Raw genomic sequence first — 19,538 nt, 5'->3', positions numbered from 1 at the left:
ATTCACAGCATAATTTGCCGTCCTCTCTGATTGAAGGCCTTGGCTTCAGACGTTCAATAAGAAGGTAATTCAAAAGAAAATTCAAAGGTTGAGGAGAACAACGTGTAATTAAATTCCAAACCCCCAACTCCCCCGCCCCAACCTTTGACTACTCCCACGCACTGTGCCATAAAAAAGTATTTGCCCCTTCCTCGTTTCCTTTATTATTGCATATTTGCAATGAATGGTATCAGATATTTAGACAAAAGAACATTTTGTAATATGTTTTAACTTGTTTCATTTATTTAATGAAAACACCCACATCTCCCGTATGAAAAGTTAATTGCCTCCTCAATTACTCAATCATCCAATTAACCAAACTTGATAAATAGATGCAGCTGATTGAACGCAGCCAGGCTTGACTGCAGGATATAAACCTCACTCATACTGAACCTGAGTGAAGTATTCAGAACAAAGTTGCTATAAGCACATTATGCCATGACCAAAGGAAATTACAGAACAGATTAGAAAGAAGTTGGAATATATCTGTCAGGAAAGGGCTGCAAAGCCATTTCCAAGCTTCTCGAACTTCTCGAAAGCCATTATCTCTAAATGGAGAACACTTCGTATAGCGGTGAATCTTCCCAAGAGTGGCAAGAGTGGCAACATTTCTCCAAGGGAGAAAGATCATAAAGATTACAGAAGAATATCCAAAGAATTACAGGGCTCTTAAGTCTCAGCTACGGTCAGTGTTCATGACTCCACCAAAAGACTGGGCAAAAATGGCAATCATGGGAGATTAGCAAGGCAGAAACCACTGCTAGCCAGTAGTAATGTCAATGCTCTCACATTAGCAAAAAAGTTATGTAAACAAGAGCCTGGCCGTGCATGTCAGCGCAGCTCGCCTGGCACACAGAATTCTGATCAAACTTTCAAACTAGGCATTGCAGATCAAATATGAATCCAGACTCAGAAACTGCATTGCTTATTTCTCATCTCAAATATTTTCAGACACATATTTTAGTAGAGTGTTTAGGAGAAAGACAGAGAAAGTTTGGAAAACGGTCTGCCATATTATGTTTTGCCAAAATGAATGAACCGCAGTCTACCCAATCAGGTATCAGTCATCCCTTGTTCTTGTTAATCCCATTGGCCATCTATCCAATAGAACCCACCTACAGTACCGTATATGCTGTATTATAACAGACATCTTAATTTCGGACAGTTGTCTGAAATTAAGCGCATTTGCTGAATCCAACACACTCGTATGAGCCCTTCGTAACGGAGCCACACAAAAGTACAAGAAATTTAGAATACTAAAATGTTATTGGATGAGGCCCAATGGTCCAAAACACATCCAAAGTCCACAAATGAATGGCTGAAAAGAAACACAATTAATGTTTTGGAGTGAAAATCCTGACTAGAACCCAACAGACTGCTGTCTGTCCTGGTCCCACGGTGGTGGAATGACCTCCGGTGGATGTCAGAACGGCAGAACCTCTGACCTCTTTCAAACGCAGACTGAAGACTCATCTCTTCAGGCTACACCTCTCCCTCCCTAACTCACCACCATTAACCTTATTGGCACTTATATAATTGTATAGATATTGTTGTTTTTTGTATTAGCTATTATATTGTTGTACTCGGGGTATCCTAGCTGCCAACTTTGGTATGCTAGTTTGGAAGTTGATGTATTCTTCAAGGGTTCCGATTGTATCTATATGGTCACACTAGGACTCGGAACTGTACTGTTCTCTCAGGTCTTCTCCACACTTATACTTGTGTTTGATCTGCACTTTGTTGTATGTCGCTAAATGCCTTGTAATGTAATGTAATGTAACTACACATTGGAAAGATTGAGATAATTCATAATAAAAACACATGTAGTGATACTGTGATATGTTTTCTGTCTGGGATTATAAATGAAAAATTATCCCATTCTGTATTTGAGAACAACAGGTTCTCAAATACATTAGATACAGGGACAAAATAATCAGATAAAAATTCCCAAATTTCCACATTATCAGATGATCTTTTGGTCCCTTCATTTTCTTTTAGTATTATATAAACTAAATTTTTCTTGCAGGAATTATCATAAGAGTTCATTTCATTTTAGCAGAATGGTTTCCCCATTATTTTTTAAAATGTCAACAGAAGAAAAATTGAACTATCATGGACTATCATGTTACAATGAACACAATTTGGCTTTTCTGTTTGTGTCTGTGCTGTTGTCATAGTTACATTTTTTACATGAGGATAGGTTGTGGTGAATGTAACCAGCATTAAACCTGCATAGACTGAGACATGAAGTAGCCTGATATGAGATATCTTGGATAGAGTTTAGATAGATATGAGTTTTCTTCAACTGCATCCAAAGCTTTGATGGTTACTGATTACAGAACAATACACACTCAGTGAGAAATTTATTAGGTATACCTGTACACCAGTTTGTTAATGCAAATATTAAATCAGCCAAACATGTGGCAGCAACTATGTATAAAAGCATGCAGAAGTTGTCAAGAGGTTCAGCTGTTGTTCAGACCAAATGTCAGAATAGGGAAGAAATTTGAACCAAGTGACTTTGAATGATTGTTGGTGCCATACAGGGTGGTTTGAGTATCTCAGAAACTGCTGATCTACTGTGATTTTCACACACATCAGTCTCTAGAGTTTGCAGAGAATGGTGCAAAAAACCAGTGAGCAGCAGTTCTGTGGCCAAAAAACGTGTTGTTAATGAGAGCGATCAGAGGAGACGGGCCAGACTGATCAAAGCTGACAGGAAGGTAACAGCAACGCAAATATCCACACATTACAACCGTGGTATTTCCTCATTTGATTGTAATGTGAATCACTCGTTGAAAAAGGCTGCTAGACACTTAAAGTTCTACAGCCTTGTCCCAATAGCAGGACTATAATTAAATTCAACCTTGACAGGCCATTCCCTTTTGGTTAGATAGTAATTCAGGAATATAAAAGAACTACATAAAAGACAATAAGTGCAATCAAATCTTTTTAGCAATACTAAAGTGACAATATGCAATTCATGCAGTCAAAACCAGTTGCTAGTATGCTGAAAACAACTTAGCAATACTTTGGCAAAATTGAGCACCCATTTCACACAGTAATTTGTGGACGTAGCAAAATGTTATAGCATGCATTGAGAAACAAAGCGCTCTTTTCACTGCCCAGGCCTGGACTGCAACAAACCCTTGGGAGAAAGATCATTAAAAGGTGGATTATACACAAATTGTGGTCAATGAAATATTCACATCTCTTTCAGCCACAAACATTCAACAACTTGTCATTTATAATGAATCGGGCTATATAGGCTGTATAGAAATGGCAATTCTGACCATCACCTGCCCACAGTACAAATGCCAAATTGCCCCAAAACTATACATCTGAACCTATGACTTGTGCATCAGCACCCCGATCCATCAAGAAATTATACAATTAGCTAAATTCCCCATAAATGTTGTGTAATTATAGATATTATGGAAATTATTTAATTTGGCACTGCGGCAGCTGTAGCAAATTGCATGCAGTTCTTTCCTAATATGCAGATAATATTCACATGCCATGCAATTCAGAAATCATCTTTATCATCTCAAAATGTACTACTGAGACCTTTATGATTAATGGTGTTTATACCATGCTTGTATAAATTCCATATCCTAACTTGGACAAAATATTATTGCTTTCTATAAGGCATGTATAAAAACAATGAAATCTGTTTGGTAGCAGATATATTAAGGTGAGAACTAATAATAATGAACAGACAGTCTGTTTTGTGGATTATAGAGGGGCTAGTGTGAATTGATATTAAATTACAAAACTCCTAAATAAATTATATTTAATGTTATGCCTTTTAAAAGTACTTTGTGCAATCGTACAATCAAATCAAATAAAGTGGTAGCAATTGCATTTACATTTTGTATAAGTATGATAATGATCACAACAATCTTCTTGATGATCAGTCAAGGTTGTATGCTTTCACGTAAAGACTGAGACACAAGGTAATTGCATTAGCTGGTGAGCGATGAGTTTTCATTTCTAAAAATGGCTATCTAGCTTAATACAAATGATTACCACCTGAAGTGTGAAATAAATATATATCCCCTGGACTGTCAAATCAGCAAATGCTTTAATGTTGTGTAACGAGTGAAAGAGGTATGTTTTTGTTTATTTATTTTTTGTTTAATAATAAGAAAAGAATAATAATAAGAAAATATATGAAAGAATCAGAATTCATCAAGACATCAAGCTGTAACAAAAATCATCATACGTGTGGATCCCCAGGGCTGAGTTTGAGAACTCCTGGCCTAGGTCAGGTGTGACCACTAGAGGGGTGACTTTCTCAAAATTTCAATACACCACGGCATCAGCCTTGCATTACTGTGCTGTGCATTTTCTTGCTTTGAAATATTCCAGAAGGCCCAATCTAATCATAATAAATGAAACCGGGGAAATAGTTACTGTATTAAAGAGGGCTTAAAATTAGCTGTGGTATTCATTTACATACATTTTTTGGGAAATTATTAGAAATAATACATTGAAGAAGGATTTGATCAAAGACCATGATTAGTTAATTAGCTGAATTTGGTGTTTGGTGTTGGAGTAAAACAAAAGCCTGCATCCACATTGGCCCTTTTCCAGATAAGATTGTTCATCACTCTTCTAGTCTAAGAACTGCCTCAAAGGAAATGTTTATTTAGAATGCGATGAACTGCCTTCAGTTTGTGCTGTGAAAGCTAGTGGTTTTTCAGAAAATGAAACCCAGGGCCGATGTTTGGATAGGTGTATAACTATTGTATGCTGTATCTAATTTTGGGACCTTCAAATGTATGAGCTACAGTATATGCTTGGTGTATCTAGCAAAACACATTCCCTGGAGTATTTCTGAAAAGTGTACTTGACTCTTAAAGAGAAAATGTGTTGAGGTTCCATTTAAACCTGCATTTTTACATGACAAAGCCCAGCAGTTTCATCTGTTGTTGTGAAAGCTTCACCACACATACACTGTCTGATATTCACCCACAGCACTGAAGGGGGGCAGTGTTTGGCTTGACCAGTTTAGATGGAGATCTTCTGAGAAATTCAGAGCCTTCTCTGAGGTAAACATTCTAAGCACACAATGATTCAGTTCAAGTTGCACAGTCAAAATGCTTATATTTTGGGCTCAGATAATAACCCACCTGTTGCCTCACAATGTTATCCCAAAAATATATTTTTTCCTTCTCTAATGAATAATTCTATGTTTTATATATGGTGCTGAGGGATAGATGTTCACCTTTTTTAATCAGAAATTGATTGTGTGAGTCCTGAGTTTATGTTATGCCACTTTACCTCAACTACGTTCCTTAAAAGATGTCTTGATTACATCTAAAATTCAATCCCCATTCAAATTTGTCATGTTATGCTTTCCATTCCAAAAATATTTATTTATTCAATTATGATGTACACAGGTGCCAAAGCTCTTTCCAGAGTACAATGGCAGTTGCCCTTCATAATTTATTGCTGTCTTTTTTCAGTTATTCTGAACATTTTATGAAAATAAAAACAGACTATCAGGGGAGAGTAATAATAACATTCTGAGGGTAAACTATTTCATTTGTAAACTGGAGTGTGGTGAATTCAATCAAGACAGGATGCTATATGCCTTTTACCCCCAATGTGGGAATTTTAGTGCATTTGTGGAAATGGGTGCTGCTGTATTAGGCTGGAAATCCAATCAGATCATATACAGCACTGTCACTATTGCTGCTCTGATCTGATGATAAAGCATCTCACACAGATTTGATTCATTTTGGCTACCAGGAGATATTGCATTGAGGAAAACCCGATTAGAGCCTGAAGACATGCAAGCAATTGCACCAAGGGACAGCAACATGTCTCAGGCTAGAGTTTACCACAATAACAGGTTGTCTAGAGGCGACAAGATGAGATGACAGGACTGATAGAACCATGTAATTCTGAAAAGCTATGAGCACAGAGTTAAAATGCTGATAAAAAGGTTTAGATTAATAGAATGTTCAGGTGGATTCTATTGCTCCATGTCCATTGAATAAATGTTTCAAGTATACAAAGGGTTAAAATACAAAGCCTGTTGGATTGTTTATTTGGTTAAGGTACCACACTGTGGTGCACAGATGAGCCTCAGGGCCTGGGATTGAACCTGTGGTCGGTTGTTCTGTGGGGCGATTGTGTCACCCGGGGTATAGGAGGGTTCAGCCAGTTAGAGATCTGCATTCACTGCTATCTAGTCACCCCCTCTGGATGACCTGGCTGCATGGGAAAGTCACATGAAAAGTCTTCCTCTGACACTGCTCTGTGTGAGCTTCCCTGTAGTCTGCAGTGTGAAAATAAACAGTTGGAAACACCACTTTTCAGAGGGGAACCATGGATGTGTCCACTCCTGAATCGGCAGTGGGATACGCAGCATGAGCATGGCTCTGGCTGTAAATGGTTGGCCGTTCCAAATCGGAGTGGGAATTGGAGATTCTCAGTCCCAAGTTGGGCACCAAATTTATAGAAAGAAAACTCCAAAGCCTAGGGAATGCTGTGTGGCTCATTCAGTTTAGGCATCACGCTGTGGTGCAATCATAAGCCCTATGGTCTCAGATTGAATCTGGGCCATACCAGGGCTGACTGTCGCTGGTACCTCCAGAGGGTGACAGGCAATTGGTGATTGCATCTCCCAGGGCACAGGAGGGTTCAGTCAATTACAGGCTCATGTTTCCTCGCACTCTGGCGACCATCGCTGGTCGATCAGCTGCCCGTGGTCTGCATGCCAAAGCCACACATGAAGGTCTTTTTCTAGTGCAATTCTATACTAGATTGTGGGCTGCAGTATGAAAAGAAGCAGGCTGGTGACACCATATGTTTTGGAGGGGAACTGCAGATGCATTCACTCTCCTGAATTAGCAGTGGGGTCCATGTACTGTATGAATGCAGTTGCAGTTGGACAGAGTTGGACACTCCAAATCAGGGAGGGACTTGGATATGCTCAGGCCCACATTGTGTGTCAATATAAAAAATAACTTTTATTTTATTTTATGACAATGTCTCTTCTTTTTCCCCTCTTCTGTAGCTCATAGGAAAAAGACCTAACAAACACATCCATTTGCAGTACATAGCTATACACCTATCTATTACACAGATGTAACACGGTACAGGGCATTACCTGAGGCACTTGATTTCATCATTCTAGGTTCGTACACACAGAAGCTTTTCAATTTTTCAGTTTCAAAGTTTCATCTGCTTTTCGCCGCATTGATTCCTAACTTGTCCCGGCAGATCAAATAATGGCAGAGGCGCAGAGCTGTAAAGGGTGCAAAACAGTGTACAAACTGCCAGGAAATGGAGGATATAGACGCCACAAATTTCTAAAGGTGGGATTTATTAGACGGCACACCAAATCCCATCTCAGAGTATCACCGAGAGGGGTGGAGGGGGAGGAGATGTTATTCCCTGCTGTGACTCATCATTCTAGTCCGTGCGCTCTTTCTAAATGGGAGGTGGTGGTGTCCTCAGAGAGCAGGTTGTGTTTTATGAAAAGCCAAGCCCTTGGTAAGAGAGAAATGAGTTACACCTCCTCCTAAGGCTCTTGTGTGTGTTGTTGACTGCTGCAGACAACATTGTAAAGCCCGATTGTATATCACCAAGGCCCGGTGGAGACAAAACATTTAAGGAACCACGCAGGGCCCACAGCTGAGCTGTAGATTATGGGCTGCATTAAGGTTTTGGGACCAGAGGCTGTCGGCTGGCTTCTCAGGTCATGCTCCATGGTTCCCTGCTTTATCGAGCTGAATGGGACCTGCTGGATCCCAAAGATTTACCTCTGCAGATCGTACGAGATCGGATAGCGGCACCCAGCTGGAAAAATGAGGAAGAGTCCTGTGTCCCCCTGCAATCTGCGCAGTAATTCATACTGTACTGCAAGGGTTGATAGGCATTAATACTGTAATTTACATTAGAACATCCAGTCTTTGATTAGACATTTTGCAGTACTGATAGTAACGTAGGAAACCATCTTCTGAATGTGTGCATAATTAGCAGAAACTTACGCACAGCTTCATTTCAGTGTCATTGTTATTTTGTACTGTACATTGTTTCAGTGTAATGAGGCACATACTCCAGAGGACATTTTAATAAGTCAAAATTAGGAGTGAAATTCTACGACATTAATCACTTTTTTTTCTTTTTCTTTTTTTACACATTATTCTCTGCTGTAGAGTGCAAACCAATGCTTCATTTTGAGAGGCAATGTACCTGCCCGCTTGTTTCCTCCCTGTTCGTTCCAGTGCAGAATTTGTACATACAGTATGTGTACTGTAGGTCCACACTGGCTCTAATGCTCAGACAAAACAGACGAGGAAGACCAGTGAGTGTCTGTGGAAACTATGAGGTTTCAAGAGCCTCTGTCTAGCAATTCCCATGAGTCATATTTCAACACAGCCAATGAAAACAGGGGAGGAAAACTTACCATCAGTCAAATTAACCATGCACACCAGGGTATTGCACAGTAATCAGCAGTGATACTTCATAATCTTTTCAATTAAAAGGAACTTTATCCTTCACTTGAATAATATGCAAATTTTCAAATGAATGTGCATAGCACTACTGTCTGAAACCACAATAAAAAGAGCTAATATATATATGCAGCTCTCTGGTGGCAGCAATAAATAAAATCTTAATAACAAATAAAATATATTACAAGGTCTACTATAATACCATACATGTATATATGTATGCAGCTCTGACTGAATAATAAGTAATTATACTATTCAGTATATAATGCCTTCTTAATGTGCTCTCAGTGTAATCCCATATTTAAATACATACTATCTATTTTTCTCAGAAAGTTATATTTTTTACTGATCAATATCATAAATGCGCAATTACCCACGCCCCCCCCCCTCTCATTTTTTAATGAACAATGTATCTCTGATATGCATTACTGTCTCTCATATTGAAAGCACCTCACATAAGACAGCTTTGCCTATGTAAGATGGCAAGGGTGTTTGAAGAGTGTTCTTTACCATATTACACATTTTACATTATGGTCATATGCTACCATTATGTGGTTGTGTTTGTGTCAGAAAAAGCAAATATAGACGATTTCTGTAATACATACTATTAATAATAACCTCGTATTCTTTTATTTATGCTCATCTTCATTTGTTTTATATCTTAGGACACTGCACTAAAGAATGAATGTAGTGATTCAGAGAACAGTCACAATCTTCTGAAAATATGTAGCTACCTGCTTTTATGCTGTCTTTAGTTCATGTTTTCATGTAACTGATTTAGGAAAATGAAATAAGTTTGCAGTTTGATACAGTCATGGATGTAGAATCAAGTAAACATAGATAGCACCTCTGTTTAAAAAAGCAAAATGGTAACCAGGGAGTGTTACAGACACAACAAACAAATCCCTGTCAGAGGAAGTAAATAAGCAAAAGGATTCTGGTCAATAATTAAACCATCCAAAACAGTGTGTCCGAGATGGTAAGTTTATATTTTAGCAGTTTTAAAGTCTTGAGGCAATAAACATATCCACAGTTATTCAAAACACCTGGTCTGAAGCAACAACAACATAAAAACAACAAAAAAAAGTTGTGTGCATATTTCCCATACAGATTATCCAGAATGATGATTTGATATTCACAGGAATTGTGCTTTCTTCCAGAAGTAAGATGGTGTGAGTGTTAAGAGCAGGACATGTGGCAGAAAAGCTCTGAAGACTGCGCAGAATCATTTATTTTCCTGGCATCTGAACATCACCCAGATTTTAGAATGATAATCCATATAGCTTGGAAACAACATAACTCAGATCAGGAGGTCAATATCTTCAAGTGTTTCTTTTTTTCCCCCTTGGGATCAGAACATTAAAGTGAACAGAATCCTATTTTACACGTCTTTTTGATAACGTTGTTGCTTTTAGTGACACACACACACATCTGCACATAAAAATTATATATATTTATATCTCTCTATATATATTTATCATTCTCTATTAACATTTTAGTCTATGATGATTTACCTTGTTTTGCAATGTAAATTCAAACAGTAGAAGCCACCCGTCTTTGAAAGAACATCTCTCTTCTCAAACATTGATCAACTTACAACACACGCTCAGCTAACATTGAGTGACAGATTTGTACATCTTTGGAGGGAATTAAGCTCTCAAAGATTTTGCCCTCCTGGTAATATTCCAGTGTTGTCTAGGTATAGCTTAATTCCATTAAACACATTTAGGAACAAAAAGCATTTACAAACTGACATCAGGAGAACAAATACCCAGTCATCGAATGTAAACCTCAACTAAAGTTCCAAATTATCTCCAGGTTCAAAGAGATACTAGAGATAATGAAGTTTGGCACAATGTTAATCTTGTTTTAATATAAGCACAGGTAACTGTGATACTACCAGAACAGACAGGTTTTATGCAAATATGGATGACAAACAAAGTGGTATTTATTATCTTTTAACACCGTATCATCGTAAAGAAAACTTGGTATAAGTGAAAGTAAAATAAAATAAAAAACTTTTTCAAATATCTACATCTAAACTTTTTTAGGCAGTGAAAAAGCACTTCATTGACAAGGAGTGTGGAATGATGTTCTGTTAACTGTCTTGAACTGCTTAAAATGTTTGTTTAATTGCCACAAACAAATTCACATTATCAGAACGAACAATACTGCTAAATACTTCCTTCTTGCTGTTAAAACATACTTTTTCTTGGAAAGGATAGGTTGGCGATTCACGTCTTTCCAATTTTTTTTTTTTCATTTTTCATGTAACCATAAATCAATAGTAAGAGCCACTGAAGAAGGGACACAGCAGCATCCGTGTAATATACACAATGCACTTGTATCTCTGTAATGTACATCAAATACTTTACAACAAAGAATTAAAAAAGTACAAATAAAAAAAGTTCAAAGAAATGAAAAGGGTGAAGGTGCCCATCTTTTACAGAGAACTGTCTGCAAAATGCAGGCTGAAGCCTTGGTACACAATGAACGGAAAGTAAACCAAATGTGAAAAGCAGTTCCCTTAGTGTAAACAACTATTTAGTTTTCTTGTGCTTCACACATTCATCCATCTGCCATCCCTTACATTTTCAGTTGCTTTTCATCCTCGACATTCCAAATACCCTTAAAATGATTCCACCTTGACTCCTCAGGCCAAAATACCCTCTTCCCACGCAATAAAACCCCTCTATCCTCTTTCATGCATTCTCCCTTTATTCTTTTCTCCAAGGTCTCTTTCTCGCTCTTTATCTACATGCCCTCCCCAACCCAAACACTCTTCAATGGAACCTCTCTATGGAACAAGCTTTGCCAAAAGAAATTTGCTGAAGAATGTGGTGTTATGCATGCACATGCTCAGGCTCCACGGTCGTGCTGAGACACCCTCCCTCAGACCCAGGAGTCGGGCGAGGCCGGGTAGTGACTCGTCTCGTAGTTGAGTTCGCTATAGGGCCGGGCTGCTGAGTAGAAGTCCACGTAGTTTCCGGTCGACTTCAGTCCCAGATGCATATTTAAATCTGTGGCGGGCGGGGGACGGTGATGCACTTGATCCTCAAAGAATGACTCTTCAAAGTTCCTAGTGGGGTTCTGAAACGGAGGAAACGTCTCATAGTCTTTCCGGGCAGTCTCTTGCGGAGCTGGCTGGGCAGGGACCTATGAGACAGGCAGGAAGGGGTGCAGCAGGTCAGTTTTCTGCTGGAGCCAACAGGCTGAAAATCTTTCAGTCTACTCAGCGCCTATGGCGACTGCCACTTTCCGGCAGTTTCTCAGCTTTACTGGTCAGCTGATTGACACGAAGATCAAATGCAATAAAATGAAGGCTTACATGGCGCAGCTTTACCTTAGCGCTTTATTTAAAAGCAGACATCGATTTACACTAAAATTCAACAAAATAGTGCTAATTAAAATGCAAATGAGAATGCTAATTGGAAAAGAGTGTCGTAAAACATGCTGTCTGCTCGCAGGAAACATATTCCATGCCAGATTGGTGCTGATCATGAGGCGGCTGCCAGCCACCATTTGCAGTGGAGTCAGTCGCTGTCCACTGAGTCATTACTATCATCCTGTCTGGTTGAAGCCGATTCGGTGACACATGCTCGTTACGCCGAACAGAACAAGAGGCTGTGAAATGCACAAGCAGCGACAGCCGACGTTCCGTGCGACTGCAGCAGCGAATCCGTTCATTAGCATCTGAAAATACGAGGTCGACTTCATTAGCATTAGCTGGAAGCAGGCGCACGGCTTAGCCAGTCTTAAGCAGGCCAAATCTCACAGACAACATCAGTGGTCTTGGCACGGACCCATTACAAACCCATGTTTATCAACAACAGCAAAACTTGCACTAATGGTATGCTTTTTGGACAGACTACTTATTTATTTGATTGTATAATTATAAATGTGCCTGACTAAGAATAATTAATACTTTCGGGGCTCTTTTAAGACATTTAACAAATCCGTATTTTTACAAGAAATTACCCGATGAAATATCTGGGTGCCTGATATAATTTATGTATTGACCTTACCCACATCAAACAACATTGGGGCTGTTTTGACATTTTATGGATTGTTTTGTTAACAAAGAATGACAATTCAAGCCATTGTGTAATATACAGCATGGAGGAATAGAATTACTTAAAATTAAAATAAATATTGTACACATTTTCTAAATTCCATAGGTTCTGACGGACTTGTTCTGAAGGTCTTGTTTGATTTTTTCAAATGTTTATTTTGCTTACTGTGTTTATTTTGTAATTAATAAAATCTGAGACTGTGGAAAAATAATGTTCTCTACTTCAGTAACAAAGTAGTTCCTATCCCTCTGTAACCTCTAAAGCATATGACTTTCACTCAGTAACTGCAGCTGATGGTTTTAATAAAACAGGAATAACCCTGCTTTATGAGATTAAAATGACATAAAACAGTGGTTGCATAATGTGTTTACAAGATTCACTCATATCATTTTTCCACTGTGTGTAATTACTATCACTAAAACTAATATATCTAGGTTATTCTCCTATTGTTGCATCCATCGCATTACATTTTTTTATTAAAGCCAGCCATCATTGTCTGCTCATTATGTTATGTAATGTAATTGAATGTCATTCCTTCAGACTGCTGGCCATCAATGGCACAAATCCACACCCAGATAAATGAAGGCACTGTTTGGGAGACTTTCTCAAGGTAATTAGTTGCGTTCTGTCTGATAACCTTTCGGAGTCCTGTCAGGAACCACAAACTGATTAAAACTGCTGCACAAAAGAACTCACACACATTGAACTTTACAACTTTTTTCAAGAGAAACTGAGATAAGGGCGTGCTTTATGCAGTGCCAAAGAACACCCCTATTTACTGCTGGACATAAACTAAGATAACAGAAAGGTTCATTTCAAAACAAAACTTCTTCTTAAATGTACTTAATGCAAGAGAGTTTAGGTTACTATAGGGTATGTTTTCCCTTTTTAATATTTGCTTGAATCTTCATGGTTCAAAGCATTAATGAGGTTTCATATCATAAAAGTGCTGCACTTTCTCCCCTGTAAACTGCTTTACTGATTTTAAGAAAAATACCATCAGTACCAATGAATTGGTACCTGTAATATTGTATATTCTGTATTAATATTACATTATAATTAGTGATATCATTAGCAAATCCCTGGGGCCATATTCACAGTGTGTGAATCGTCACAAATTTCCACAACAAAGGACTTAAGATCAAAACAGATAGTCAGAGAAGGGTAGGAATTCCTAAATACAGTACATACGGAGCATATGGCGCACATGGGACATGCTTTTGGCCAGTACCTGGTTGTGCTTGATGTCTTCATTAGGAGTAACATATGAATTCCGGAACAAGGTAGCGGTCCCACTTGAGATTTGTACTAGAGGATGAGAGAAACACAGAGAGGGTTGGGGAGTGCACGTCTGTTATGTGCTCAAAAAAGTACACAAAATGAGACCGACAAACGTGGACAGGGAGAAAGATTGCACGAGCATTCTTTTCTGGAATGGTTTACCACTAACCATTGGTGGGGGATGTGTGACAGCATTGGCATGGTCCACTAATTTTGACATTGTTTGAAAGGCTGCTGAGAAGAGCCTGGGGAGGCCTATCATGGGTGAGGATGGAGGATGATTACAGCTCCCGATTGGTAGAGCAGTGATGGAGATATCTATAGAGCTCAGAAGAGCGTGGAAAAACTGCTCCTACAGAATTATGCACCATTACTCCACCCACCCAGGCTTAGACAGAGACTGTGATTGACTGAGGGCATCCCACAGCAGGGGCGTATAATCCTCTTTCAGCTCATAGTGTACCGCCTTTCCTGAGGGTTACGGATTTAATGCAGTGTCAAATGCCTGTGACAGGTGAAGATGTGTGAATCCTTAGAGAGCCTCACTCTATGCTCGGGTGGGGGGAGGGGGGGGGGGGGGTGAGTTGGAGAAGAGAAATGGCCAAAGGGGTCATGACCTCATAACATATGAGGAAAATATATTAATAATTTATCACTATTCCAAGAGAAGGCAGTTCCCCAAATAAAGAAAGCATAACAATATTGTTGTACACGTCTTGCTTCTACTTGCTGCATTTTGGACAGTTCCTGCTCACATATTTCCCCCAAGATTGTCATCTGTCATGGTTTGATTGGCTTTCCCCTCTGTTTTTTCAATCATGGAACTATCCCTACTCAATAATCTGTGCAGCCAGGGGCATAGGGCATAGGGCTATTTTGCAGTAGACAAACATATGTTTTGTTTCACGTTTTTATAAATAATCATTGTAGAACCCTATAGGCTGTTTTAATGTATACAACGTATAAACCATGGCTGTGACATCCAATGCTTTAAGCTCAGCAGTTCATCAAGTCAAGATAAAAAATGGTACTAGTAATGCAACAATGCTGCCCAGGATATGCAAGCAAGTGGATATACTGACTTCACTAACCACTACCTCCCTAGCACCATGATCAAGAGAGATTATTTCTGTAAGCGGGCATAAAATGCGAGAGGTCTCTTCAGCGATATTTGCAAACAAAACTCTGGAATGGAGAAGGTGGAGCAGCATCGTCGCCCCACTGAGCAAAGCGTCTCCTCCTCCATGCAAAATGAGTCAACCTATGCGATGTCATCCCACTGATATACTCAATGGGAACATACAAATAAACATCATAAACTCTTGTTAGCTCACTAATGCTAGCTTGCTAGCTAACTAATTTGGCAGAACAAGAGCAACATAGCAACTGCCTGGCACTGTGCTGGAGCCAGGGACTACTTTCTTGTAGTTTATTCTTGTAATGAGATTGTCAATAAAAGCTGTTTTAATTGGATTGTGTTGATAATAATAAATCTATATTATCATATTATGTTGTATAAAAGCAATAGCTCAACTCTTTTGACACTGTGTGTCAAAAAAACATTAATTTGCTGTGATATGATCACGATGCACCACTGCCTGTCATAGTTATCGCTTAAATATACTGGTGCAGCAGACAGTCACACAAGTATAACAGATTATTTATTTATTTATTTTAGCTCAGAATCTACACAAACATTATATAAGAAAATGTGCCAAAAAACTTCCTCTGCACAATATAAGCATGAAATGAAAAATGAAAAATGAAAGTCAATGCCTTTAAGGCCTTAAATGCCTTAAAAGAGGCATAAAAAGGCATAAAAAGAGTAAGTTGGACTTAAATTATGGTGGTGTCACTGCCTCCATATTACCAAAAATTCATAAGTTAGTAAACTGCAAATATGGCTTTCCAATTAGTGATGTAAATCAGCTCAGGCATTACCTTTGGTTAAGATGGAGGCGCTTTCCAGTCTTACAGCACAAGCAGTTCGTTAAGCGCATAAACTCACCTGCTGTAGTGTCTTTCCTGGAAGTGTGCTCGCCTTTGTTTCCATGGTAACTGGCATTAGTTCCAGTCGACTCATAGTCAGTCTTCCTTTCCTTGAGGCTGATCATCTCGCGGGGTGAGGCAGGGGCACTTGCTACAAACAAGGAAATCATCCACATAATTCTCAATAAGCATTTGGCATTTGTGACAGGGTGGGTCACTCTGTCCTGTATCCTCAGACGCAACGCAGATAGGCCTGGCTTTCTCTCTCACCGTGTGCAAATCTCATATTTCATAGGCAAGGCCAGGTTAACACCAGATGCAGAAAGGCATATCATGATCATGATCATCATCATCATCATCATCATAATCACATTTTATATTCATATTCATCATATACATCATTAGTCTTTTTTACTGTGATATAAATTATTTCCCTTTCACATAGTAGGCTTTTGTACACTGTGTTTGCCCTTGACGTAAGCGTATTCACTGCAGGAGAAGACTGTTTGAATAGGGGTTTTGTTAGGACAACATGCAATAAGGAGAAGAAAAGCGAAAGAGCTCGACTGAGAAACAAACACAGCCGCAGACATCCCATCCAGCAGCCGCGCTGCTCCTGAAGTATGCACGTTAATGCTTCTGCTGAACGTGAAGGTCATAGCCGTGTTCTCGCCTAAATAGCAATTACACCTTCGCTATGTTTTCAAGCTAGCGATTACAGCTGTCAAACTTGGCTGTCGCCACAACAGCGTGATATTCGCTCTCCACCATTCTTGGCTTGAGTGTGTGAGGAGATCTTCGGTAAAGAGACAAATTTCAACGATGAATAGAACACCCCCCCTGCTTCACATTATTTGGTCAAGTGCAGCTAGCATGCTGTCACAGGTCAGTTTCCTTTGGGGATTCCAGCAGAGCTCCTCTGCCTTTGAGCTGGAGGGTAATCTCGTGTGGAAAAAGGATCCAATCTTCACCCACTGCTGGGCCCTTTCCCTGACCGTTCAAAGTAATAGCCCTGCTCCAAAGCTGAATAAAGGACAAGGAAACTGGCAGCCAGGCTTCATCTGGGCCTGTCTATTCCCCTCCCGGCAGTTAAAGGGATCAGTGCGGCCTCTCCTGCTGTGCCCCTGTGATGGCGGCCGGTGACGTCCACTATCTAAACCCCCCTCTGGAGGCGAGCCCGTCAGAACCGGGTCCCAGAAGGCGGGGAAAGCTTTATCAGCACGCTGCATGGTCCGTCTGGAGCCGTGGAACCCCCTCCCTGAGGGAACCTCTGCCCTGTGCACAGCAGGGATTAGACCAACACCTCGCATCACACAAGCCCCAGCAGGACTCCTGCTGAGCAGCTCCCCAATCCCAGAGCCTCTTCCCTGTACTCTCACACACAGTGCAGCTCCCCATGCCCAGAGCCTCTTCCCTGTACTCTCACACACAGTGCAGCTCCCCATGCCCAGAGCCTCTCCCTGTACTCTCACACACAGTGCAGCTCCCCAATCCCAGAGCCTCTTCCCTGTACTCTCACACACAGTGCAGCTCCCCAATCCCAGAGCCTCTTCCCTGTACTCTCACACACAGTGCAGCTCCCCATGACTGGAGCCTCTTCCCTGTACTCTCACACACAGCTGGGCTGCTGCCCCTGCCTGCTTTAACAACTGAATTAGCATGCTAACTGATTTCCAGCTATAATTAGATTTGCACTGCAGGTGTACAGACTTGTTCCCTTAAGGATGAAAATAAAGAAATACCTGCATATACTGAATGTACGTATATGGATATTTGCAATACTGCACATATTTCCTCCCATTTCTTTGTTTTAGTGAGCAGGTTATTTTATATTATTCTCCACATGCTTCTGAGAGAGGCCATGTAAACACTATATCCACAACCAACTTTAATACACAGGTTAGCGGGAAAAGACAATAACAGTGTACAGAGACCTTACAAGAAACTAAATTGGCTGAAGTTAAGAACATTTTCATCTACATGGCCTAATGTAAAAGATAATTACCACAACACACCCTTAAACGGAGTAGAACACGATCATGTCAAAGCTCATAGTATAAACGACCTCACATTTTTGCCCAGAATTAAGCACACAATGAAGCGTGCATCCCAGGCATTTTTGTATGCTTCATAATAGCATAAGCACTTGTAAATTGGTGTATTAAAGGATTGTACAGCATGTGGATGGATGTTGCATTCTAGTAACATTGTACATCGAGTAACGTTGACCTGAAACAAGCATATAGCTAAGCCATAACATTTTGCATTTGAGCATTTATAGTATAGTAAGTATAAGTGTGTGCAGCAAATATCTCAATGTGCCTGATAGTGGAGTGTGTAGTGAAACTGCTGTTTCTACGCCTTGCTCTAATGCCATCTGGAATATTCAAATCTGCAGCTGCTGTATGAATGCTCTGCTTGCTTGTATCTCCTGTGAAACCCCAATCAGCCGTCATTGTCCTTGGGTGGCTTTGATTCAACTGTGAATCAGGCATCGCCCTCACAACAACATTCAAGGCTTCTTCATAACCAAGGAAGAGTCAGCTGCATTCTGTGTTTTACGACGACCTTCATTTCCTCTGTATGAAAACTTACGGCTTCATCCAAGCAAAACACCAACATAATTACACTATATTAAGTAAACAGACATGGCTATGTATTTTGTATATACTATATTACATTACATTTGGCAGATGCTTTCATCCAAAGCGGTGTACAATACAGGCATACCGAAGGACAAATAGAGAACAGGGTCAGATAAGGTGCAATTTGTATCAGTTATCCACAACCATGAATATAGACTCTAGTTCACATTGTAAATATATAAGTCAGTAAGTATGGTATGCCAAACTAGAAGCAAGGCCTAATTACAATAGATACGTGATGAAGTGACACTAGGTAACTAGTCAAGGCATACTGCCTGATGAGATGCGTCTTCTTGCAGAGGAAAATGGGCAGTGACTGAGCAGTAGTTGAGGAATGGGGAGGTTGTTCCACTACTGGAGAGCTAGGGCGGAGAAGCTATGTTGTTGGGAAGCATACTGTATATACATATTTATGCATGCTTACAGTAAGAAATTAGAACTGTAGATCTATTATGGAAAGGAGGAATAACTCTATAGAAATATTATATGGGAATGATAATCCTTTAATCATAGATTTACTGTAAAAGCAAGATATTCCAAATTTCATCCGACAGAAATCTAGAGCTTTTGAATGCCTGTCGATATCTTTACCATATTTTGTACACAAGTTGACCTCAAGTTTGTGCAGAAATATAAAGTAGTTCTGGGAATAGTTTTGTATTTTAGTGTAACCTTTGTGTACACTGTATGTACATGCTCTGACATAAATTTGTTCTGTCTCAAGCCTCTACTTTAATTTAAGTCTTCAACCATGGGTGTGCAGTAAATCGATTTTGAGCTATTGACACTTTTATATGACTTGCACAAAATAAGTGGAAATTGCCCTCCAGGAGGGGCAAAGTGGAAAGGGTAAAATGAGAAAAACATGCATTATTTTAGCTGAAGGAGCTCAGTGTGTTAGCGTCACTCTTCAAAACCTCATGACCAGTTAAGAGGCAAATTGATGCAGAGGACATCACCTCTGCATGTAATCCCCATGGTAGAATAGGAAACTGATGCTTTTTATTAATTTAGAAAAAAGGATGTAATGTGCTGTAATG

General features: G+C 39.7%; 1 protein-coding gene across 4 annotated transcripts in view; it reads right to left on the bottom strand.

Annotated features, from left to right (window-relative positions):
- Positions 1 to 9,453: 9,453 nt before the first annotated feature.
- Positions 9,454 to 19,538, bottom strand: part of LOC133127078 (catenin delta-2-like) — a 256,199-nt gene continuing 246,114 nt past the window's right edge. For all 4 annotated transcript variants that reach the window (XM_061239702.1, XM_061239704.1, XM_061239703.1 and 1 more), the window contains 3 exons: positions 15,873 to 16,004; positions 13,815 to 13,891; positions 9,454 to 11,666 (listed from right to left, as the gene is read on the bottom strand). In XM_061239702.1, the coding sequence (XP_061095686.1) occupies positions 11,403 to 11,666; positions 13,815 to 13,891; positions 15,873 to 16,004 (473 nt within the window). In that variant the 3' untranslated portion in view covers positions 9,454 to 11,402. The remainder of the gene's footprint in view (positions 11,667 to 13,814; positions 13,892 to 15,872; positions 16,005 to 19,538) is intronic.

Source organism: Conger conger, chromosome 4 (assembly GCF_963514075.1).
Source record: "Conger conger chromosome 4, fConCon1.1, whole genome shotgun sequence".
NCBI classification, from domain to species: Eukaryota; Metazoa; Chordata; class Actinopteri; order Anguilliformes; family Congridae; genus Conger; species Conger conger.
This window is presented reverse-complemented; position numbering and strand designations above follow the sequence as displayed.